Raw genomic sequence first — 25,259 nt, forward strand, 5'->3', positions numbered from 1 at the left:
TGCCACTTTCACTGCCTACCACCACCACCACCTGTCACCCCTCCCCCTCTCATCCCAACCCCCATCCCCACCTCTCCCCCCTTCCCACTTTCAGTGCCTGCCCCCCCACCTCTCCCCCCTTCCCACTTTCACTGCCTACCCCCACAACCACCTGTCACCCCCTTCCCCTCCCCCACCTCTCATCCCAACCTCTCCCTCCCTTGCCACTTTCACTGCCTGCCCCCCCCCACCTGTCACTCCCTCCCCCTCTCACCCCCTCCCCCACCGCCACCCCACTTCTCATCCCAACTCTCACCTGCCTCGCGCTCCCACTCCCAGCGGCTTCCCTTGCCAGGCCCACCCCCCAGCCACTCCACTGCGCACGCGCTGACCTGACACTCCCAACACCCGCCCGCTACCTCGCGCTGCACATGCGCGGGACGAGGGGTTTTTTTCCTTCTTCTCCTATTGGATGAGAGCGAGGGAGGGGCGGGGTTAGTCGACCAGTGCCCCGGCCGAAGATTGGCTGATATTAGAGACCGGCTGGGGATTGGCTGAGAGGTGAAAGAGGCGTTCTGTGATTGGATCATGGAAGCCAGCCCTCAAAGAGAGACATGCGCTGATTGGCCTAAGCCCGCTGAGCCGAAAAGACTGTTTTTGATTGGCTGAAGGAATTAAGACTCGTTCACACCCCGGGGGATATACACCGTGTGATTGGCTGGACAAAAGCAACCTCGGCGATTGGCTGATGAGCTCTCACCCGTATAGTGAATCTTTCCCTGATTGGTTCCGGCCTCGATACCCTCTCTGATTGGCGGATCGGGGGTTGCCGTGGCGACGTGGCCCGAGCATTAGGGGGAGCCGGCGCCGCCGCAATGATGGGGCTGGGGGGCGGCCTGAAGCAGGTGAGCGAGGGGCCCGCGGGGCGGGGCGGGGGCTACGCTGCTGCCATGGCAACCGCGCCGCGAAGACCTGTCCCCGAGGTGGGGCCGCGGCCCTTCTATCATCTCATGAATATGTATGAGCCTCGTAATGCTTCCGCGGTCGGCTCATTAATATTAATTAACTCATGAATATGCGCGGGCTCGTTAACCACCCGCCAGGTGATTCATATGCGTTGGCTAATTAATACTCATCGCCATCAATTTTCATAGCTAATTACTCACGTTAATGAGCTCGTTAACATTCACCCAATTAACATAGAGCAGCTAATTAGTACGAGCCAGCCAGTTAACACGCACGGCCCAATCAGTGGGCAATAATATGTTCCGCCTAATTAACTCAGTGGCTAATTAGCATGCGTGATTTAATTAATATGCACATGCTAATTGGCATTAATTGCTCGACTAATTAGTATTCACCTAGAGTCAGTTCAACCCTCCATAGCCGCCCAGTTCTGATGGGAGACTTGGACGCTGCTGCAGAATCGACACCTCATGAATATTCATCAGCTCATGAATATTCATCAGCTCGTGATTGTAGCATCTGATTAGTATTTGAGGGTCATCCCTCTCCAGGGAAATAGCCCTCACTAGGTGAGTGTAAGCAACCCCCGATGCAGCCGCTCATGAATATTTATGAGCATGTAAATATTCACCACTGCATTGGTGGCAATTTTTGCTGACGAGCATCGCCTTGTAGATATTCATCACCCCGTCCATTGGGGACATTCGTTAACTCGCTGCAGCTCCTCATTCATTTGCCACTTAGTCCCTGTACACGATCGGATTATTATCACCATAGCACCTAGGAGCAACCCCCGCCATGGACCAGGACCCCCTTGTGCTAGGTGCTGTACGTTATTTATTCGGTGTGTTACGGTAGCACCTAGAAGCCCAGTCACAGCCCAGGAGGACCCCATTGTCCTAGGCGCTGTACAGGCACAGAACAAAGAGACAGTCCCTGCCCCAAAGAGCTGACAATCCCCGTGTAAAACAAGACACCAGATGGAGCCCAACAGACCAACAAGGGAGCAATAGTAGCCAGCACGATTTGGTACACACCAGCAGCTGACCACGGTCAAGTATTTAAATGGACAGTGAGATCCAGCACAGGATCCAGTGCACAAGTGCTTCCTTTGGGAAATTGCTCCGACGCATTTTCACGGCTCGTGGACACCAAGATCCAGGTCTATAAGACATTTGTTGTTCCAACACTCCTCTATGAATGCAAAACCTGGGTGACCTATCGACAGCACCTCAAGCGTCTGGAGAGGTACCACCAACGATGCCGCCGGAAGATCCTTTGCGTCAAGTGGCAAGATCACCGCACTAACGCCAGCATCCTCGCCGAAGCCAATGTCACCAGCATTGAAGCAATGATCCTCCTGCACCGTCTTCGCTGGGCTGGACATTGTATGTGGATGCCAGACTCTCGCCTCCCAAAACAAGTCCTCTACTCTCAGCTCACCCATGGTCAGAGATCCCGTGGTGGTCAGAGGAAATGCTACAAAGACACATTGAAAACGTATCTTAAGAAAACTGATGTGGACATCACAAACTGGGAGGAGCAAGCCACCAACTGACCCCAATGGTGCCATATCCTCCATCAGGCAGTGGCCCGCTACGAGGAGAAGCGCCTTGCCCTCAAAGTTGAAAAGAGAGAGAGAAGGAAGGACAAAGAAAGAACTTTCTCCCAGCAGGCAGCTGGCCTGCCACGAAATGTCTGTACCTACTGCGGGTGGATTTGCGGTTCCAGGATCGGACTCCTGAGTCATCTCAGGACCCATATGTAAATCCGTGGTAGAGATCAGCCTCGAATCGAGGAATCACTAATCATTTTAATTGTCATCACCAATTAATAATAATTCAACATGACTATTCACCCCTTCATCACCTCCTTAATATGCATCATCTCCTGAATATTCATCGCCTCATTTCCTTGATCACGCTTTGAATATCCAAACCCAGCATTACCTAATTACTTCCCCCTCAGTAAGATTTGTCACCTACTGAATTTCCACAGCTTTAAAAACACTCATCATTGCAGGCATGTCAATGCTACGGACACTATAATAACGGGGTGGCCAACATACAGCACTTTTACCATTAAAGTGCAGCACCCAGACCCCACCCCCCTTCTTCACCTGCCAGATTTTTTTTCAGGGGGCAAGCTCAGGACCTCTGCCTTGCAGAACCCACTAAATGCAAGGTGGAACAGATTGCTTAGCATAAATAAAGCTGTGACACTCGGAGTACCTTTCTCAGACCTGAAGAAGAGCTCCGTGTAGCTTGAAAGCTTCTCTCTCTCACCAACAGAAGTTGGTCCAATAAAAGATATTACCTCACCCACCTGGTCTCTCTAATATCCTGGGACCGACACACCTCCAACTACTCTGCATCCAATTAAAGATTCTGGAGCGCTTGGAAATTATTGAGGAAAAGCGCTAAGAAATTGGTGGTATTATTATTATTATCAAAATAAAACATTTTGACATTGCCAAAAGTAGGCAGTTCTACATTATCAAAATGAAACGTTCTGATGGTTCCAAAGTGCAATTTTTCAAAATTTCCTCAAGAAATTTCAGCTTTTTGTTCCGATTCGGCACAAAAACAAATTTCAAAATGTCAGGAGGGAAATTCTGTTTTGTAATGTAGGTTCTTGTACATATATAGACTGTACATGTAAGCATGTCTCATGAAAAGTCACCAGCCACAGCTGATTAATCATGTCCTCATGAATATTAATCACATTGCGGATCACCTCATGAATATCCATCACCTCCTGCCAGCTGATTGTCTCCTCACTGATGTTGAGCACATTGTTGGTTGGTTCATGATATTCCTCATTACACATGGGCAAATTGTCTCTTGGATTCTGATCATCTGATATTAATAAAACTATTGAGCACTTTTACTAACCCCTTAGGAACATCAACCAGCTAATTCTTATGGCCACTGGCCAGGCTACCCCGCTCAGGGTGGGGCATGTGGGACCTGTCATTCCCCCCATCCCAGTGTCTTGGCCCCACCCCATTCCCATCATATTCACTGACACCCCACACCGCTGTCTCTTTCAGCCCCAGTGCCATGAAGCCAGGATCTGCATGTGGTGAGTAGCATCCAACCCCCTCCAAAGGGGGCACTCTGGGCACATCGCTGTGTGGCTGTTACCCAGCCAGAGGCAGCTGCATCTCAGTGCCAAGCAAACCACCCCATGTGGTGTCGCTGTATGGCTGCTACCCAGCTGCCCGACCCAAGATGCAGCTTCGGATAGTTATGTCATGTGTATCTTATTGATTGCTCCCAAAAGTAGGTGGAGAACAAACAAGACAAAAGAACAAAAATAGAAAGCAATGGGAAGGGCGAGGAAAGGAGAGCGCCATGTTGGTTTCCATCTGCTAGGAATAAATCAAAGGGGTCTAAAAAGTCAGACCAGATCTTTTCAAATTTGTCCGAGGTCCCTCTTCTCTGAAACGTTCCCGCTCTTTAGCTGCCAGGTGGGCCAAGTTGCCGTGCCAGACTTCTGCTCTTCCGTCTCGCCCCACGGGTCGCTTGGCTCCGAGCACTGCTCTAGAGAACCAAGCTTCCCGGGAGCTGAAGCGTTTCTCAGCTGATGGGATTTAGCCCAAAGCTCAGTTCTGGGAAGGCCATTTAACCTCCTACCTACTTCTAGCCAAAGGGTTGTATGTTGGGACACAAGGATGGCGCTCCGTAGACCACATGTTGAGTTTGTAATGGTTTGCAAGGCACTACCCCAGAGGTGGGCAAACTACAGCCCACGGGACCGTCCTGCGAGGCCCTTGAGTTCCTGGCCGGGGAGGCTAGCCCCCGGCCCCTCCCCTGCTGCCTCAGCTCGCCGTGCCGCCAGCACTCTGGGCAGCAGGGCTGCGAGCTCCTGCCGGGCAGCACGGCTGCGAGAGCCTCCAACCTGCCCCAGTGCTCTAGACTGCACGGCAGCATGGCTGGCTCCGGCCGGGTGGCGCGGCTGCCAGTCCTGGTGCTCTGAGCGGCATGGTAAGGTGGTGGGGAGTAGGGGGGTTGGATAAGGGGCAGGGGGTCCTGGGGTGTCAGTCAGGGGACAGGGAGGAGCAGGAGGTGGTTTGATAGGTGTGGGGGTCCTAGGGGGACGGTTAGGGGCGGGGGGTCCCGGGAGGGGGCAGTCAGGACAAGGAGCAGGGGGGGGTTGGATGGGTGGGGGAGTTCTGAGGGGGGTGGGAAGTGGGAGGGGGGCAGATAGGGGGCAGGGGCCAGGCTGTTTGGGGGGCACAGCCTTCCCTACCTGGCCCGCCATACAGTTTCGGAACCCCGATGTGGCCCTCAGGCCAAAAAGTTTGCCCACCCCTGCACTACCCCCTTGGCTAGGGTTCCAGGCTTGGCACAGGCAATCTAAATTAGGGACGGCCTTTTGGGCCAGGGTACATACCAGGCTACAGCTGGTCAGGTGAACCTCTCTCTACATCCGTTCTGGAGTCTCTGGTGCACCCAGCACCTAGGACCAACTATGTCCTTAAAACGCAGGTAACGGGAACGCCCTGGAGCTAGAGCAGGGAGGGGGTATTGTTGGTGCAGTACTTGGGAATGGCAGAACCGGCTCAGCCGGGAGACCCAAAGTATCTCCTGAGCCTGCCATATTAATAGATGGTCTCTTGTTGATGTTCCCCAACGGGCTGTTGAGTCCGTGCTGGGGCTTCAAATGATGCTCGTTCACGGCATTGGGGTCCCTCTCCCTGGTGCAGGAAGTACCTGGACGTTCACTCCATGGACCTCATCGACAAGGCGCAGACCACTGATGAGCTGAAGAGGTAACTGGTTTTAGGACTCAGGGAAGGCTCTGGATTAGTGCCCCCCAGTCTTGGGGAGACAACCCCTCCCCCTGCACCTAGGCTTGGGGTCCCCCTATTATCCTTCCATGGTAGGGAGAGCACCCCCTACCAGCCCCCCTGTACTCTCATGTCCTGGAGGGGGCCCCTGGGGAGACATCCCACACCTGCAGTCAGTGGCCCCCTCTCCTCAGGGTGCTGGCGGAGCTGTTCCAGCTGCAGGGCTGGGATTCGGACCCACGGGCCGCCATCTTGCTGGATCTCTACTTCTACACGGTGCAGTTCAGCCGGGAACACAGCTTCACCCGGGAGCAAAGCTCCGTCTTCTTCGCCATCGTCAAAGACACCCACGAGGCCTGTGTGGGTAAGAGAGGAGGCCGAAGGGAGGCACTGGCCTCAGTGGGAGGAGGGAGTCAGGGAACCGCGGGGGGGCTGAAGAAAGGGGATGAGTCTCAGGGGAGGACCCTCTATGAGTAGGGATGGGCACAGGGAGGGGGAGGAGCCTACAAGGTGGGTGGGGCTCTCAGGAGGAGCCTGGAGGTTGGACATGGCTGTGGAGAGAGGTGGTGGGGGTGGGCATGGGGAAGGAAGGGGAGGAGCCTGGAAGACGGTGTGGTTGTTGGGGAGGAGCTTGCAGGGTGGGTGTGGCCATGGGGGGGTGCAGGTCCCTCACACTCATGTCTGCTCCCACAGAGACACCACTGCCCAATGTGGAGGAATGTTACCGCTACTTCACCGAGCTGCTCTTCTGCCACGCCGTGCGGGTGAGCCCTGCCCACGGGCCAGGGAGGGCCCCCGGCTGCTGCCAGCTCCCCCACGGCAGGGCCCGGTTAGAGGGATGAGTCTGGGGTGGGGAGCCCCTGCCCATCTCCTGCCTCACCCTCTCCTCTCCCTCCCACCCCCAGCGGCCTCCATTCAGCATCGACCTCTTCAGCCAGGAGCAGCTGGCACTCATGAGCGACTACGTGGTGAACACCTACTTCCGCCACTTCAAGCTGTACAAATACGCCTTCACACCCCAGGTATGACGCCCCCTGGGGAATCCCATGGGGAATGGCACCTCCAGTGTCAGCCACGCCCAGCACCCCCTGGGGACCTGGCCTGCCCCACCACCCGCATGGCTTAGCTGCACACAGGCCCCCTTCCCGAGTCCTCCACCCACACGGGGCAGCTAGCAGAGGGCAGGCGTGCCCAGCCCTACACCTGCCTCAGCCCTGCAGCTTCCAGGACTGGCCTGTTTTCTCAACTCGCAGGTCCGGCTGGACATATCGCTGTCCTACGTGGGAATGCCGGAGCCGGAGCCCAAGGCCGAGCTGGGTGAGTGGCTGGTGCTCGCTGAACCCCCAAAACTCTCGGCCACGTGGGTGGGCTTGAGAGGTGGCGGGGGAGGCGGGAGAGATGATTGGGGCTTCTCCTTTCTGCTGCTGACCAAGAGCAACCCCTGGGGCCTTGGAGCCAAGGTGAAAATGCTCTAACAGGATGGCAATTCCCAGCCAGACACTGGCTTTTTGATCCCAACAGAGTGGGGCACCTGAGGGTGCTGGGCGGACAAGCTCCCAGGCACCACAGAAGGGAGGAGGGGGCTGTAGGGGGCACAGGAAGGTGGAGCATCCAGCCGATGAAGCCAAGCCCCACCCTGATTAGCCAATGTCTTCACCTCCCAGCAGGAGAACAGGGTGAGAGCGTGACGGTGCCTGTGCCCCCAGCACAAGAGGAGGAAGCCGACAGTGGAACCACAGCCCCCAGGGAGAGTAAGAGACCACCGCTGCCTCGAGGAGTGAGGCCTGGAACAAGATCCAGGGCCTTTCCCCTTGGGGGGCAAGCGGGGCCTCCAGGCAGGCCCCAGGGTGGGGATGGGGAATGGGACCCAGGCCTTTTCCTTCTAGGGGGCACCAGCCCTGCTCCGGCCCCAGGGTGGGGGAGCTGGTTGGCTGCACTCTTCACCCCACTCTCCTCTGCAGGCCCCAGGGCCCCGCTGCGGGAATACATCTCGGCTCAGCTCTGCCAGGAGCTGGCCCAGCTGCGGCTGGCGGTGGAGGAGCGGCTACGGGTGAGCGAGGAGCAGTTCAACGCTAAGCTGGCCCTGCTGGAGAAGGTGCCCAACTCCCCCAAAGGGGGCGGCCGGGGCCACCGGAAGTGAGGGGAGAGGGAGGGCAATAAAGGACTCCGATTCTACGGTGGTGCTATGTCTCACTGCCCTGGGAAACTGCCCCCTGCTGCGGGGGAACCCCAGTCTCAAGGTCCCCCTGTCACGGAGTCCCCAGGCGATGCTCTGGAACTGCTCCCCACAAAGCCAGTCAGGACTTTGGGGAGCCTCCTCTCCCTCGGAGCAGACCGTCTTCAGGGCAAGAAGCTCACACAGCTTCACCTCCTGGGTCTCTCCTGGGAGCATTCAGCATCCTCTGCCCCTCCGTGCGCTTCCCACAGCGAGTCCGCCCAGGCGGGGTCCTGGAGAAGCCAAAGGGTTCTGCACCCCCCACTTCGCAGTCAGACGTGACTCTCAGCCAGCCAGTAAAAGAGAGGTTTATTAGACGACAGGAACACTGTCTAAAACAGAGCTTGTAGGTCCAGCAAACAGGACCCCTCCGCCGGATCCATTCTGGGGCCCAGCGAAGCAGACCCCCGTCTGCCCTCCCTTCCAGTCCCCAGCTAGCTCCAAACTCCAACCCCCGTCCAGCCCCTCCTTCTCTGGGCTTTGTCTCTTTCCCAGACCAGGAGGTCACCTGATCCCTTTGTCTCCAACACCTTCAGTTGGCACCTTTGCAGAGGAGGGGCCCAGGCCATCAGTTGCTAGGAGAGAGAGTGTCGGGCATTTATGTACACTGGCCCTTTGCTCTGCAGCAACCATACACTCTTATCCCACCACCTAGATACTTAAGAACTGCATAGGGGAAACTGAGGAAAACATTAAGAACAGTCCCACTTCGTCACACCCCCCTCCTGCCCCTGCCCCAGGGGAGACAGCTCCCAGGCCCTGCGCTCCCAGACCTGGGGCCCGTGCTGGGAGTGCAGACGAAGGAAGGAGCCCCAGGCACCGTAGGGGTCACAATAGATTTTTATTCTAATTCACAGGAATTCAGACTACAGGAAAAACATAAAAATTAACCAAGCTACATCAACGGGGCCTGGCTGAGCCCAGCGGTCGGGGGGAGCATTTGGCCCCATCTCCCCAACTCTGCCATCTGGGCGGAGGGGAGGATTTGGCCCCATCTCCCCCAGGATGCAATACTGAGCCAGTAAAAAGAAGCCAAGGGCAGGGGGTGCGAGCTGCCCCTGCATCCTAGACATATGCACACAGCATGCCAGCCATCCCCCTCCCCCTCCGCCAGACACACACGGTGTCCCTAAACCTCACCCAGGCAGGACTGCCCTTTCCTGTCCCAGAAATCCCGGACAAACCTGCACTAGGGCCCCCCCTGCACTCCCTGGGGGGGGGCGGGTTCCCCTGGCTTGACGTTCAGTGCAACCATCCCCCACCCCACCCCCCCACTCGTGGTTCCCAGGCTATGGGGGGTCACCCCGGGATCTCCCGCAGCCCAGCCTGGTCCCTGCCTCCTAGTGGAGAGGAGCAGTGGTGCTGCAGTAGTGCTCCGCCCCCTCGCCCTGGCCCAGCTCCGCCCCCTCGCCCTCAGCGCCCAGCAGGGCCAGCAGCAGGGCCTTGGGCAGGTTCTCGAAGAGGGCGGCGCGGTTCTGCTGCTCGCCCTTCTTCACCCAGTGGCCGTAGATGCGGAAGGCGCAGGCGTCGATGAGCTTGCGCACGCCCTTCAGCGCGTAGGGGTCGCGCAGCAGCAGCTCCCGCGTCACCGGCCGCGTGCGCACCCGGTAGCTGTTGAACATGCGGATGGAGGCCAGCACCGTCCACACCAGCACCTACCACGCAGGACAGACCATCAGCAGGGGGGTGGGGGTGCCTGGGAGAGACCATTATCCCAGTGGGTGGGGAACACGGGCGAGCCCAGTATCCCTGTCCCAGATGTGGGGGGAAATGGGGCAGCAGGAGAGACCATTAGCACAGGGCAGAGGGGGAGGCCACAGGGGAGACCGTTTTCCCATTGCAGGGGGGAGGGAGGGGATGGCAGAGACCATTATCCTGCTGTGAGGAGGAGAGGCCAGGTGGCAGAGGAGAGACCATTATCCCCACCACTGGGGGGGAGGAGCATGCAGGAGAGGCCATTACCCCAGTGCGGGGGGGGGGGGGGAGAAGAGGACTATTCCAGCAAAGGGGAGAAGGGAAAAAGGAAGAGGGATTGGGGGAGTCACAAGAGCCCCTTAAAGCAGCATATGGAGGAGGTGGGCATGTACCCTGAAGAGCCCAGCAAAGCCCATCAGCTCAGTGCAGTGGGGGGAGAGGGGGAACCTGAGATAGCTGGGGAGAGGGAGAACCCGGGAGAGCCCATTAACTCAGTGCAGTGGGGGGAGAGGGAGAACCCAGGAGAGTCCATTAGCTCAGTGCAGTGGGGGGAGAGGGAGAACCCGGGAGAGCCCATTAGCTCAGTGCAGTGGGGGAGAGGAAGAACCCAGGAGAGCTCAATGGAGGCGGGAGGGGGAGAGGGAGAACCCGGGAGAGCCCATTAGCTCAGTGCAGTGGGGGGAGAGGGAGAACCCAGGAGAGCTCAATGCAGGCGGGAGGGGGAGAGGGAGAACCCAGGAGAGCCCATTAGCTCAGTGTAGTGGGGGGAGAGGGAGAACCCAGGAGAGCCCATTAGCTCAGTGCAGTGGGGGGGAGAGGGAGAACCCAGGAGAGCTCAATGAAGGCGGGAGGAGGAGATGGAGAACCTGGGAGAGCCCATTAGCTCAGTCCAGTGGGGGGAGAGGGAGAACCCAGGAGAGCTCAATGCAGGCGGGAGGGGGAGAGGGAGAACCCGGGAGAGCCCATTAGCTCAGTGCAGTGGGGGGAGAGGAAGAACCCGGGAGAGCCCATTAGCTCAGTGCAGTGGGGGGAGAGGGAGAACCCAGGAGAGCCCATTAGCTCAGTGCAGTGGGGGGAGAGGGAGAACCCGGGACAGCTCAATGCAGGCGGGAGGGGAACCTGGGAAAGCCCATTAGCTCAGTGCAGACCGGGGGGAGTTATTGGGAACACAGGAGCCCACTGACCCAACGAGGGAGGGGGTTCTTGCTGGAAGGGCCCATTACAGTGATGGGGAAAGCCCTGGAAGAGCCCCAGCTCGTGGGGGAAGGGGAGAAGGAGGTGACTCACCCTGAACCGGCGGTAGGGGCTGAACAGCCGGACCGGGCGCCCCACGCAGCGCTCGAAGAAGGGATGGTGCAGGGCCTGCTCCGCCGATAGCCGCTCCGACGGCTCCACATGCAGCAGCCGCGAGATCTGCAGGGACAGGAGGAGTCAGAGGGGCCTGAGCCACTAGACCATGGGGTGCCGCGGGTGTGTGTGTGAAACTGTTCCATTCAGAGGGGGTGGGGAGAGGCTGATTGATCTGGGGATGGAGCTGGGGGGTTGTGACTGCAGGAGGAGGCTGATCCAATCTGGGAGGGGGGGGGGGCGTGGCTCCTGCTCTCACCAGGTCCTTGACGGTGTCCGAGCGGTCATCCCACTCCGGAGAGCTGAACTGGTAGTGCCCCTCCATGATCATGCGCAGCATCAGCATCTGCTTGCGGTGCCAGAACGGGGGCGAGCCAGCCAGCAGGGAGAAGAAGATCACACCACATGCCCACCTGCGGGGAGGAGAGGTGGGGGGGAGGTCACGCTGCGGTTCCATGAGCCAGACCTAGGGCAGGCAGCGCCACTGGGAGGGGGACAGATAGACAGGGAAAGATGGACAGACACAGACCAATGGGAGGGGATGGATGGACAGACGGATCCTTGGCCTGGAACCACGGACACTACTCAGCCATCACGACTCTGCAGGGAGGGGGCAGAGGGTGGAGCCAGGAACGGGATCGGGGGGGAGGGGGATCATCAGCAAGAGGGGCCAATGGCCACTGGGTGGGGAGCTAGGACCTTCCCCCCACCAGCTGGCAGACAGGGCCACATCCCCCGCACCCTTTCAGGCCAGACCCATCACTTGCCAGGTGGGACCATGTGGACAGGGCTGGAACACAGACAAAATGGGGCGGGAGGGGTCAGGTCATTCCAACTGGACCCATCAGGGTGCTGGGTGTGGGCAGGGGAGCGAGGAAGCCGCTATCTAGGGAAATGGTCAGGATCCCCCCCCCCCCCCCCGCCCCTCCTGCACACAGGGTGGGTGGCCAGCAGGGGACACATGGGGGTGTCTAAGAGCCATGATGGGAACTGAGGTAGATGGGACAAGCCCACCCGCTCCCCACCACCCCCTCCACCCCAGGAATGAGCCCTCCCTGCCACCCCTCTCCCCCCGCCCCAGAATGAGCCCTTCTCCCCACAGCCCAGCAGTGGCTGCTGAAACAGGGACTCACAGGTCCACTTCCTGGCCGTAGCCCGGGTGCGTCTCATCCATGGAGCACTTGAGGATCTCTGGGGCTAGGTACCCGGGGGTCCCGCACAGCTCTGGGGTGGGGAAGGGGGAAGAGAGACACCCAGGCATGAGTGAGCAGGGACAAACAGTCCCTCCAATTCCCTCCCGGATCAGCCCCATGGATCAGCCACACCTGCCCCTGCCCCCCGCCCCCATTGAAGCAGTCCCCAGCAGCCTCCCCTCCTGCCCAGCCATGTCCTCCCTTCCCCCAACCCTGGATCGGCCCCCACGTCCAGCCAGCCCCCCAGATTGGAGTATGTGCTCCCCTCCAACTCCCCCCCCCATCAGTCAGCCCCTTGGCCTCTCCCCTCCCCACGCCCCCTGGATTGACCCAGCTAGCTCAGCCCTCCCACTGACCATAGATCAGCTTGGCCTCCCTCCTGTCCTCCCCCGAGGCCCCTCCCGCCCAGCCCGCTCTGACCCCGCAGTTTCTGCCCTGGCTCCAGCCGGCAGGAGAAGCCGAAGTCGGAGAGCTTTATATTGAGCTGATCGTCCATGAGGATGTTCTCGGGCTTCAGGTCACGGTGGATGATGTGGCTGGCATGCAAGTAGCTCACCGCCTCCAGCAGCGCTCGCATGATGCACCTGGAGGGCGTGGGGGGCGGGGGGAGAAGAGAGAAACAGACGCCTGCAGCCACCGCCTCGCCCAACAGGGGGTACTGTGGGGAGCAGGGCAGGAGCGCTGACTGTGGGGGAGCTCCCGGCTACTCCAGCCCCAGCTTCCGCCAGCAGGGGGCACTGTACAGTACCTGGTCTCCTTCTCACTCAGGGTCACTTTCTCCGTCAGGTAGTCGAAGAGCTCCCCACGCCGCATCCTGGGGAGAGAAGGGGGTTGTCAGCCAGCTGGGAGGTGGGCGGGGGGGGGGAATTGGCCCTGGTGGGGTGACAGGGCAGATTGGGGGCGATCAGCCCTGGTGGGGTGGGTGGAAATCGTCCCCGGTAGCGGATGGAGTGGGAGGGAGCCCAGTCAGGCCGTTCAGGATCTGGGGGCACCACTTCTCCTGATCCATGGGCACAGGCGCCCCATACCTCAGCAACCCTGGGGTCTGCCGGAGGCTGGGTGGCTCCATTCCTGGCGTGAGAGCCCCAGGACATGGGGGGCCCCTGCAGGGAGTGGGGGCAGACGTGAGCGTGCCAGGGGGCCCCTGTGGTGTGGCAGACCCCTGCAGGGGAGGTGGGGGGGGGTCACTCGTGGCAGGGTCCTGGTGAGAGAAGTGGGGGCTGGGTGCAGGGATCTCATACTCACAGATCAAACACCAGGAACATGAATGTGGACGACTCGTAGGAATCGATGAGTGTGACTGTGGGGAGAAAGAGGAGTGAGAGGATGGGGGGTACAGTGGCGCACTCCTTGTGTCAGGGGTGGGACTTCCTGCCAGAGGGGTGTCCAGGAGATTTTTTTGGGGGAGGGGTCACTGGGTATATAGGCGCTGCAAACAAGGTGTGTTCTTAACTGGGGTTAAACTAGCAGTGAAGCCACTGTGACTTGGGTTAGCAGGGGGGAAACTGACACCAGCCGTCTAGACTTCAAGGCACCGCTGGCTGGAAACGGACAGGGAGAGGTTACCCTCGGTTTGTTTTCTGACTGCTTAGCTCGGGTCAGGGAAACGGAAACCGTAAAGCATCAAAATGAGCAACAGCGAAACAACTGCAAAGCCAGAGCTTGCCAGCCTGGAAGCCGAAGAAAGTGACAGAGAACGTGAGCAAACGGCAAGCAGAGCTGAGGAGTGAGGCGAAGGACGATGCCTAGTGGCAAACCCTAGAAGGTGAGAAGCAAAGAAGAGCGAGAAGCCGCGGCTCATAAATGAGCTGCGGAGCGGAGAGAGAAAGAGATCCAAGAAGGGGAGCAGCGGACGTATAACCTGGACAGATCCCAGAGTCCCCAATCTCTCCCTCCACTCAAGGAACCCTTAGCTCAGAAAAGTTGTATCCTGTGGACACGGAATCAGCCGGCACTAAAGAATATCTGACCACTTTTGAGCGGCTCTGTGAGATTCACAATATTCCTGAGGACAAGAACGTCCCCACCCTGATTACCAGACAGTTTTGCAAAGCTTTGAATGTGTTTAATGAAATGCTGCTTCAGGAAGCTTTGCTAGCCCGTATCCTGCATTTCAAAACGCTGTTTTACAAAGGTTTCCAGTTACCCCTGAAGCGTATAGGTTGAAATTTAGAAATCTCAGGAAAGGCGCTGGCCTGAGTCATAGCGAATACGCCTGTAAGACGTGTGACCACAAGGAAATGGATAAAGGGCAAGAGGGCTGAGGATTATGACCGACGGTTTGATCTCTTTGCTCTAGAGCATTTCTTGCGTATGTGCACTGACAACGGTAGGAACAGTCTGTGGGATAAATCTTTACAATCTGTGGAAGAGATGGCCACTCTGGCTGACTCCTTTGTGCAAGCCCAGATGTCCAATGAGTGCAAGCCGCAGAAGGAGGGACCCAACCCCAGCGTAAAAGGGGATCCCATTTTACCCCGGGAAGAAGGAGGTCTAAGGACTCATCGCTGCAGAATCATTCCCCTCCTGAAAATCCTCATCACAAACCTCCTGGGAAAGAGGAGGATCCCAGTCGGTGTTTCCAATGTAACTCCACTGACCACCTGAGAAATCAATGGCCTGGGCTAAAAGAAACCAAGCCCCAGCCAACCCACATTAACACAGCTATCTCCAGCGCTACCCCCAGGCTACAAACGGTGAGGTTTGTGAGGACTGACCTGGAGGGGGAGCTATGGAATTTATTAAGGCTGCCAGAGTAAATACCAAGGAGTTCATGGTGTGGAGACACACCGGAGCCCGGATCTCTCTGGCCAAGGGAAGCATGGACCAAAAGACTGGCATGTTACCTGACCAAAAGGTGGAGTGTCCTGCTGTGGGAGGATATTCCTGTACCTTTAGCCAAGGTGCAAGTGGACTGGGAAGGTTTGGAAGGGGTCTTGACGTTGGGGTGCTGGATCGTATCCCCCTGGAAATGCTTGTTGGGAATGATATTTTGTGTACGGCTAGGGCTATTAATGTGGTAACTTGTAGCAAAAGGGAATATTATGCTGGGATCCCAGAGGAGAGTGGTAAAGTCCCAGAGACTGCTGAGGGGCGTCTCTCTAGCTCCTCTGCAGCAGAAAGAAACAGCGTGTTTCCAGATGTGGGAAGGGGCTGAGGCTGTGTCCTGCATGGCAGAGAAAAGCAGCATGCCCTCGGGCCGGGCGGGCGGGGGGGGGGCGCGAGGGGAGAAGAGATGAGCGAATTGGTGCAATACCTGCTGGTCAAGGATCAGAAGAAAATCCCCATCAAACGGGCAGGTAAGAGGCCTGCTAGATGGTCATGGACTTTGGGGGGGAGGTTCTGCAGTCCCCCTCACATTAGCAGAGGGGCTCCCTGAGGCCACTTCTATTCCCCACTCGGTCTGAACCCAGATCTCTGAGGCAGCAGAGCCAGGACTCAGCCATTCGGCCACAGTGCCTTTCTCTAGCCTCCCCATTCTGTGCTGCAGCTGCATGCTTTGATTAGCCTTTTTCTAGCCTCCTCCCACTTCCCAGAGCTAGTGATAGGACCCAGGAGTCCTGACTCACCGCCTCCTCTGCTCTGACCCATTAGACCCCACTCCCTTCTCAGAGCTAGGGATGGAAACCAGGAGTCCCGGCTTCCAGCGGTCCCTGCTCTGACCACTGAACCCCACTCACCTCACAGGCGGGGACAGAACCCAGGAGTCCTCGTTTCCCAATCCCCTTCGTATGGCTCACCAATAATGTTTGAAACTTTCAGAGACTCAACTTAGATCCCCATGGTGCAGGCTGTGGGATCCTCGGGAGGGGTATCTGATGAGGAGGGGAATGTAGCTGAAACAGTCATTAAAAAGTTACAACTCCAGACCTGTGGGTTCTACTTCTGGTTCAAGTTGCAGTGCGGGAGGTCTAGGTTGGATATTAGGAAAAACTTTTTCACTAGGAGGGTGGTGAAACACTGGAGTGGGTTACCTAGGGAGGTGGTGGAATCTCCTTCCTTAGAGGTTTTTAAGGTCAGGCTTGATTTAGTTGGGGATTGGTCCTGCTTTGAGCAGGGGGTTGGACTAGACGACCTCCTGAGGTCCCTTCCAACCCTGATATTCTATGATTCTATGAGATGAGCCCTGTGACTGAAGACGCTGTCCCAGATATCAGATGCCAGTGTTTTGCAGCTGAACAAAGGATGGACCCCACTCTAGAAAGCATAAGAGGGTGTGTCCTAGTGGGGGCTCCCAAGAAGGGAAGATGGGGAGAGGGTTTTTTGAAGAAGATGGGAGATTGCATAAAGAAGCTCCACTGACAAAAAACCAAAAGCCATGGGCACCCCTCTACCCAGTTGATTGTGCCCGCCCAGCACTGTGGGGAATTCATGTTGTTAGTACATGATTGACCTTTTGCTGATCACCTGGGGGCACACGGAACCGGAGACAGGTTAAAGGAAAATGTCTGCTGGCCAGGGAAACAGAATGATGCGAGGAATTATTGCAGGAGACCTGCAGGACCCCAGACAGTTCCTCTACACCCCTTGCCTGTGAACAAGAGGCATTTCTGAGGGTAGCAATGGACATTGTGGGTCCTATGCCCACGTCCTACCAAAAGGTGGAATAAATCTATTTTGGTGGTGGTGAATTTGCCACTAGGTATCCTGAGGCTGTAACTCTGACTAACACTGAGACAGAGGAAGAGCCAGTAACTGAATATGTACAAAGGTTAAAAAAGGAGTTAGAAGACATGATGGGTGGTAAAGGAAGATACACATCATGTTAGAAAGCCTCATGGTAATGTTGTCCCACAACTAGTCCATGTGATCAGACTTAGAACCTATCACAGCAGGGAAGCCATGGTGAACATGAGCCACTGTGTACAGGGAGAAACTGAAGCACATCACCTCATGGGGATTGGTCCTGCTTTGAGCAGGGGGTTGGACTAAATGACCTCCTGAGGTCCCTTCCAACCCTGATATTCTATGATTCTATGATTCATTGAATGGCTGAATTCCAAAGTGACTCAGCCCCGGAAAGCATCAATATCTGCAGTGCGTTACCACCAGCTGAAAGGGCAGAGGTGTTGTCTGTGTTGCAAGAACACAAAGAAGTGTTTTCTCACGAGCCAGGGAAGACACACTCGCTAACTCATAAGATCATTACAGAATGGCCACTGTCACCTCCCAGCAGACCCTCCAGGGCTACTGGCAAGATGCAGGAACAAATTCAAACAGCAATACAAAACATGTTAGACCTGGGAGTACTTAAAGAGTCTGACAGCTCTTGGGCGTCACCTGTGGTCTTGATCTCTAAGAAATAAAACACTGTACGGTTTTGTGTTGATTATAGAAAACTCAACGGTGTTACAATACCAGTTGCATATCCCATGCCTAGAATTGATGATATAATGCACATTTTAAGCAAAGCTAAATATCTCCACTCTTTTGATTTAACTCGAGGTTATTGGCAGATTCCTTTAGATAAGGGTGCTCAGAAAAAAAAAATCTGCTTTCATCACTAATATGGGACTCTGAGTTCATAATGGCACCTTAGAGACTAAAATTTGTTTGGGCATAAGCTTTCGTGGGCTAGAACCCACTTCATCAGATGCATGGAGTGGAAAATACAGGAGGCAGGTATAAATATACAGCACATGGAAAGATGGGAGTTGCCTTACCAAGGTGGGGGTTAGTGCTAACAAGGCCAATTCAATTAGGGTGGATGTGGCCCATTTCCAACAGCTGACAAGATGTGAGTATCAACAGAGGGAAGATTATTTTTTGTAGTGACCCAGCCACTCCCAGTCTTTATTCAGGCCTAATTTGATGGTGTCCAGTTTGCAAATTAATTCCAGTTCTGCAGTTTTCATTGGAGTCTGTTTTTGTTGTTGAAAAATTGCCACTTTTAAGTCTGTTATTGATTGTCCAGGGAGGCTGAAGTGTTCTCCGACTGGTTTTTGAATGTTACAATTCTTGACGTCTGATTTGTGTCCATTTATCCTTTTGCGTAGAGACTGTCCGGTTTGGCCAATGTACACGGTAGGGGGGCGTTGCTGGCACATGATGGCATATATCACATTGGTACATGTGCAGGTGAACGAGCCCCTGATGGTGTGGCTGGGTCCTATGATGGTGTCCCTTGAATAGATATGCAGACAGAGTTGGCAACGCGGTTTGTTGCAGGAATTGGTTCCTTTCTACCTGCTTACTGTATTTCCCACTTCATGCATCTGATGAAGTGGGTTCTAGCCCAAAAAAGCTTATGCCCAAATAAATGTGTTAGTCTCTAAGGTGCCATGAGGACTCCTCGTTGTTTTTACTGATACAGACTAACACGGCTGCCCCTCTGAAACCTGAGTTCATAATGGTACCATTTGGGTTGATGGATGCTGGAACCAACTTTCAGAGGCTGGTCAACTAAGTGTTAACATAGGCCCTTGCAGAATTCTGCAAACCATTTAAGGCCATCACAGTGTTGAGCAACACTTGGGCTGATCACAAAAAACTCTCAGAAGTTGTGCTGTCAAAGCTCAAAGAGTCAGGCCTAACCATAAAAGCCTCTAAGTGTAAAATTGGAGCAGCCAAAGTTCCTTATTTGGAACACTGGGAAGGGGGAAGGTCACATATCCCATGAGCCCTTAAAAGTTGAAGCCACTGGAAACTGGCCTGCACCTCAAACCAAAAAACAGGCCCAAGCTTTCATAGGTCTGGTAAACTATTACTTGAGGTTTGTGCGTGGGTTCAGCGCCATTGTGTCTGCAATCCCAGACCTATGTAAAAACAAATAAACCTAACGCAGTCGTGTGGACAAAGGCACGTCAAGAGGGCTTTGATAAGGTGAAGAAAATCTTGTCCGAAAAAGCCTGTTCTAGCTAGTCCAGATTTTGACAAAAATGTTTGAACTCTGTACAGGTGCATCAGACATTGGTCTAGGCTCTGTGCTGATCCACATGGGGGAAAAAACATCAACACACATCCCATCACCTTCTTCAGCAAACAATTGACACCCACCAACAAAATTATTCTGTCATAGAAAAAGAACGTTATGCTACAGTGTAGGCCCTTAATTGCTTGACTGCCTATCTCATTAACAGAAAATTCAGGGTATTGATGGATCATTCACCATTAATCTGGTTAAAAAAAACTAAAGGCTCAAATTTCCAAGCTTCTTTGTTGGAGTCTTATACTCCAAGAATTTGATATGGAAATTGTACCTATAAAAGGAAAGGGAAACATAGTGGAAGATCCCCTATCCAGGAAAGAGGGCCCTCACCTGCTGCCTCCAGGTCAGCCAGTGGCTAATCTCACCGCAGCTCTGTAAAGGGGGAGGTGTGACAGAATGTACTTCTGTGGTCACACCCTACACACTATTGTCATAATCTTTGTAAAAAGTACACCCTGTAAGGGATCATTTGAAAACTCGTAATTTGCTAATCATTGTCGTCCTGATAAAATGTGTGTGGAAATATTGTATGTGAAGTTAGGGGGGAGAGATAGCTCAGTGGTTTGAGCATTGGCCTGCTAAACCCAGAGTTGTGAGTTCAATCCTTAAGAGGGCCATTTAGGGATCTGGGGCAAAAATCTGTCTGGGGATTGGTCCTGCTTTGAGCAGGGGGTTGGACTAGATGACCTTCTGAGGTCCCTTCCAACCCTGATATTCTATGATTCTCTGATATTCTAAATTATAACATTCCTCTGTATGGTGTTATTAACGCATGTTCCAAACCGAGGTTGGCAAACAGGTCTATCACAAACAAAGGAAAGGGTGCTCGACTTAATTTGCATTTAAGCCGTAAACAGAGTCATCAAGCAGGAAGGGAAACAAAGGAAGCTCAAACAGGTGAGAAAAAAGCAGCAGGGAACATCCTTCCACACAGACTTTTTGTCTCTTGGAACCAAGCTTGAAATGTTTTTCAAAAGAGTGACTGAAACTACAAAAAGGAGGGACAAACACCCCAAGACATCCCTCTCTCTCTCTCTGCGCCCATCGATTCTCTGCACCTAAAGAGACAAAGGAAGCAGCCATTGGACTGCAGAAGGGGTCCTAAGCTAAGAAGTTTGGTCAAACTGCTGAGCGCACGTGGTCAGAAAACTAACTGTTAAATTCAAAGCAAGGTTAAGTTAGGCTCCAGTTGCATTTTATCTTTATTTTTCTTGTAAGCATTTCTGACTTTTATGCCTCATTACTTGTACTCACTTAAAATCAATAACAAAAACAACCACAAGTTTAATAAGTACAAAGAGAGAGATTTTATCTAATCCAGTATGTTTAAAGTGAAGTAGCTGGGAAACTCCACTGGGGTGGCAAGTTGTGTGCATTATTCCTATTAAAGAAATAATGGACTTAATGTAACTTGTATTGTCCAGGAGAGGGTTGGGCACAACAGGACATACATTTCTGGGGGAGAAATCTTAAAACTGGGGGTGTGTTGGGGGTCACCCTGCAGTATAACCCAGGCTGGTGAGAGCCAGAGTGTAACCCAGGTGTGGCTGGCAGGCTGCTGCTGCACACAGACACACAGGGTGTGACTTGCATGCTGTTTGTGAGCAGCCCAGGTGGCAGGCACTTCAGCAAGGTTGCAGGAAGGAGTGACACAGCTGTTCATTAGTCTGGACTGCATCCTGGTATGTGACAGGGGGTAGTACCAGGGGTGGGACCTCCTGTCATAGGGGTGCCCAGGAAAGCTGGAGGGTGTCACTGGGTAGAGAGGCACAGCAAAAAGGCGTGTTCTTCACTGGGGTTAAACTAGCAGTGAAGACAGAGTGACTTGGGTTAGCAGGGGGAAAATCAACTCCAGTCGTCTAGGCTTCAACCTGAGCTGTTAAAACTTCACCTCTACTTCACAGCTCCCTGGGTGCAAGCAGCGATGTGTGTTTCACTACAGTTAAATGTATATCTGGGAACAAAGAATGTCGACCATGCTACAGGATGGGTGACTCCGTCCTGAGAAGCAAGTGACTCTGAAAAAGATTTGGGGGCCATGATGGATAATCAGCTGATCATGAGCTCCCAGTGCGATCCAGCAGTGAAAGGTCTAACACGATCCAATGGCTGGAAACTGAAGCTAGGCAAATTCAGCTTGGAAATAAAGCAGACATGTTTAACAGTGAGCGTAATTCACCATTAGAACGAATCACCAAAATTCACAGGGGATTTGCCGTCACTGGCAAATTTAAATCAAGACTGGATGTTGTTGTTTTTTTAAAAACACCCACTCTGCTCCATAAGGAATAACTCAGGGCAGCTCTCTGGCCTGTGTTATACAAGAGATCAGACTAGATCATCCCAATGGTCCATTCTAGCTTTGGAATCCATGCACTCAAGACCACCCCTGTTTTTTGCAGTGTAAACATACCCACTTACTGACATGGGGTGTCCCGGGGGGATGGAGGGTGTCACTCACTGATGTAGGGGTGCCCTGCCACCTGACGCAGGATGGCAATCTCCTTGCCCGTGGAGGTCCGCACCTCCTCCAGCTGCTGCGGGGTCATGCGCTCCGAGGTCACCTCGATGATCTTCACCGCAAACTCCTGCCCCGTCTGCTTGTGCACACATCGCCGCACCACGCTGCTCACGCCCCTGCCATGGACAGACCGACCGACACCACCGTGAGACAGACAGACACCCACAGCCCTCCACACCCTGTCCATTCATATGTTCCAAGTCCAGACGGAACCACTGTGATCATCTCGTTCCAATGGCTAATGACTTTCACTGTTAAATGTTTACAAATTCAGATTACAGATAAGATGTAGAATTTCAACTTCCAGCTGTTGGATCGTGTTAGATCTTTCTCTGCTAGACTGAAGAGCCCATCATCCAATTTTGTTCCCCGCATAGATACTTATAGACTGTGATCAAGTCACCCCGAACCTTCTCTTTCTTACGCTAAATAGACTGAGCTCCCTGAGTCTATCACTATTAGGCAGGTTTTCCAATCCTTTGATCATTCGCGTGGCTCTTCTCTAACCTCTCCAGTTTATCAACATCACCTGCTCACCCACCTGCCACAGACAGACAGGCACCCCAGTGAGACAGACAGACTGACACCCACAGCCCCTCTCCCCCCACACACACATACCACACTGCTCACGGACAGATCTCACTGCCCATCCCTGAGCGCACAGAGCCCCCCCCTCCCCATAAAAAACCCTCCCTCCGAGCAGGGAGCGAGACCCTTCCCCTGCCCCACCTGCCGATGACGTCCTTGGGGTCATACTTCTGGTAGAATTCCTTGGCGCCGGCCCAGTCGGGCAGCTCGTCATCTAGCCCCACGCCTCGGGTCATGCTGGCCGGCTCGCCAGGAGCTGGGCTCCAGGACCCCTGCACCTGCTGGGGGAAAGACGAGTCAGACTGCAAGTGGGGAGGGAGCAATGATCTGTCCCATAGAAACCCCCACACACACACCACCTTCCCCTCCAGCATGGGAGATCCCCAGCACAACCAGCTGACCCCATTCCCTCCCCCAGACAACCCACTTCACCTCCCCCAGTTCCCCACTTCTCTTCCCCAGCACTCCCTATTCCAGCTCGCCCACCCCCTTTCCCTCTCCCCTCCGGACAACCAGCCAGACCACCCACCTCCTCGCATCCCTCCCCAGCCAGCCCCACCCATGTGACCCCTCCCACAGAGTGCCCCCTCCCCACCCAAGTGCCCCTCCATCCTAGCCTCCTCCCACGGAGCACTCCCTCCCCAGCCATCTGCCCCCCTTCCAACACCCCCTCCCCAAGCCAGAGAGCCCCCCTTTCACTGTACCCCATTCCCAGCCCCCAGGCTTGGGGTGATCAGACCTCAGCAAGAGTCACTTTGGGGGGGAGCCATCTTGGAAGGGTCTAGACAGGAGCTGGAGGGCAGGGGAGCTCCGGGGGGGATGGACAGAAGGAGAAGGGCGAGGGAGCTAAGCCAGGCCAGGGTGGCTTGGGCAGCGGGGGTCTCCCCTCACCAAGGGGCCCAGCTGACAAGGCCAGGGGGGGGCGGTGATGCTGAGTGAACAAGGGGGGAATGTGCGGGGTGCAGCCAGCCAAGCTGGGGATCCCACCCGCCACAGCCCGTGACCGGGTCAGAGCCAGCGCCCCGCCGCAGGGTGCCCTGATCCTGAACAGGGGACCCCATGGGGCGTCCCCCTCCCCCCTCACGTGTGTCCCCTCCTCCAGCTTCCCCCCGGGGCAGCCCCCCACGTGCCCGCCCCCCGGGACTCGCACTCCCGGCTCCCCACCAACACTCACCCGGCACTCCGGTTTCGAACCGGATTCCCAGCCCCACCCCCGACGACTGCCCCGATTGGCCCGCACTGTCCCCGCCCCCCCTCCCCGCCCCACATGGGAGGAGAGGGAAGGCGGCCAATCAGGAGGCGGGAAGAGCGAGTCGCGAGCCGGGGGTCATGAGCCGGGGAGCCAATAAGAGGCGGAGCTAAGAATTAAGCTGCAGCCTGATAGGCCAAAAGAGCTGCGGGGTGGTGAATGGCGGTCAGCCGGACCAATGAAAAGTCGAAGGAGGGGTTTGACCCTGAGTGAGCGCTCAATTGACCAATCATCAACGGGAATGTGGAACAGCACGATTGACAAACCGCGCAGCCAGTCACCCGAGGATGGGGGCGGGTAGTTCCTTATAGCTAACCAATCAAGAGCCAAGAGAAGGCCGGCCAGCGGGGAAGAGGGGGGAGCTCTTAGAGGGGCAGCTTCCTGGGTCAGCAAAGGGTCAGCCAGGTGACCTCTGACCCCAGAGGCAGGGTTAGGGGCCCTCACGCAAAGCCCTCCCGCAGCCTGGTCACGTGATCTGACCGGTGCCCTGGGCTGTCACATGGCAAATGCTGACCCCACGGTGCCCCCAGGTCACGTGACGCCCCAGCCCCCGGTGACTCTTGTGACACGGCCCTCGGGCGGCTGGGTCGGGGTGCCGCGGTGGGGGGCTGCCCTGGGCCCATCCTGCCCCCGAGGCCCCGTAGAGCCCAGGGCGGCAAATGTCACCCCAGCCCCCCTGCACTGAGCCCAGCCCCTGGCGCTTGGCTAAAGCATCTGGGCTGGACATGAACGGGGATGAGGGGCCCGTATCACTCTCCCCAGTGCGCCCGATTCACCTTCCTGCTCCTCCCCATCTCCCCATCCACGGCTCACATCAGCCCCTGGTTGCCCCCGCGCCGCGCTGGGCGATCGTTTGTCCGCTCTGACCCCTAGATCCTTTTCAACGTCACTGCTGCCCTGGCTACAGTCCCCCATTCGCGTGCTCTGGCCTGTGTTTCTCGGTCCCAGCGGTATAGCTCTGCATTTGGTTGTGTTAGTGTAACCCACACACCTGGGTGTGGTGTTCTGTCCCATCTAGTAGCGCCGAGACCACTTAGAGAGAGAGAGTTAATGAGTCTGCTCTACAGCCTTAGCTAACAGCCAGTTGGCTTTTAGCTCATGCGGTAGAGAATCATAGAATATCAGGGTGGGAAGGGACCTCAGGAGGTATCTAGTCCAACCCCCTGCTCAAAGCAGGACCAACACCAACTAAATCAGAGGCTCATGCACTAAGCTCCAGCGCTCCCAGGTTCAATTCCGCCCACTGACGACCGGGGTCTGTCGGCGTTACATTAGGACCCTTTTTGTTTGAATGGGCCGAGCTTACTCTGACCCAGAGATCCCTTAGTGCCAACTGGCGGATGACATAAGTGATGCACAGAGGTTTACAGGCATCCCCTGGGGCTGGTATATGCATAATAATTCACCAATGGAGGGGCATGTGAGGTCTCCACTGAGCCAGTAGGCCGCTAATCAGCTTAATCTTTGCAAAATGATAATATTTAAGAAGTTACGTTTCTGTACTGAACATTGTGGTCTTAAGGTGTGTAAGTTAAGACGGGTCAACTGAAGGCGGAGGTGCTTATCTCTCTCTGGCTGACCATTGTGTATTGTGTGTCTTACAATGTAAATCTATCTGCATCCGGAGCCACCAGCTAATCAAGACTGCAAAGTGAACAAGAGATCACACAATCTACAGGAAGCAGCACCACACAATAGGAAGGGTTGTCCTGTTTATGACTAAGATCAAAGCATTAGTCTGGTATATCAGGAGGAGCATGCAGAGAGACATACGGTATCCTTC

The 25,259-nt window shown here is 55.4% G+C and overlaps 3 protein-coding genes across 3 annotated transcripts in view; 1 reads left to right on the forward strand and 2 right to left on the reverse strand.

Annotated features, from left to right (window-relative positions):
- Window positions 1-25,259, reverse strand: part of LOC135877330 (zinc finger protein 208-like) — a 295,762-nt gene that overhangs the window by 28,629 nt on the left and 241,874 nt on the right. The gene's annotated exons all lie outside the window — the stretch shown is intronic.
- On the forward strand, window positions 858-7,880 carry CFAP119 (cilia and flagella associated protein 119). The gene is made up of 9 exons (XM_065402796.1): window positions 858-884; window positions 3,998-4,029; window positions 5,657-5,722; window positions 5,935-6,104; window positions 6,434-6,504; window positions 6,646-6,762; window positions 6,994-7,057; window positions 7,405-7,491; window positions 7,702-7,880. Exons 1-9 carry the CDS (start codon window positions 858-860, stop codon window positions 7,878-7,880), a joined length of 813 nt encoding a protein of 270 aa, XP_065258868.1.
- PHKG2 (phosphorylase kinase catalytic subunit gamma 2) lies at window positions 9,296-23,442 on the reverse strand. Its single transcript, XM_065402795.1, has 10 exons — window positions 23,402-23,442; window positions 22,369-22,508; window positions 21,580-21,755; window positions 13,436-13,490; window positions 12,939-13,004; window positions 12,611-12,774; window positions 12,131-12,221; window positions 11,257-11,410; window positions 10,938-11,063; window positions 9,296-9,610 (listed from the first exon to the last, which is right to left on the reverse strand). Exons 2-10 carry the CDS (start codon window positions 22,461-22,463, stop codon window positions 9,296-9,298), a joined length of 1,242 nt encoding a protein of 413 aa, XP_065258867.1. The 5' UTR covers window positions 22,464-22,508; window positions 23,402-23,442.

This window comes from Emys orbicularis, chromosome 4, assembly GCF_028017835.1.
Source record: "Emys orbicularis isolate rEmyOrb1 chromosome 4, rEmyOrb1.hap1, whole genome shotgun sequence".
Lineage (NCBI taxonomy): Eukaryota > Metazoa > Chordata > Testudines > Emydidae > Emys > Emys orbicularis.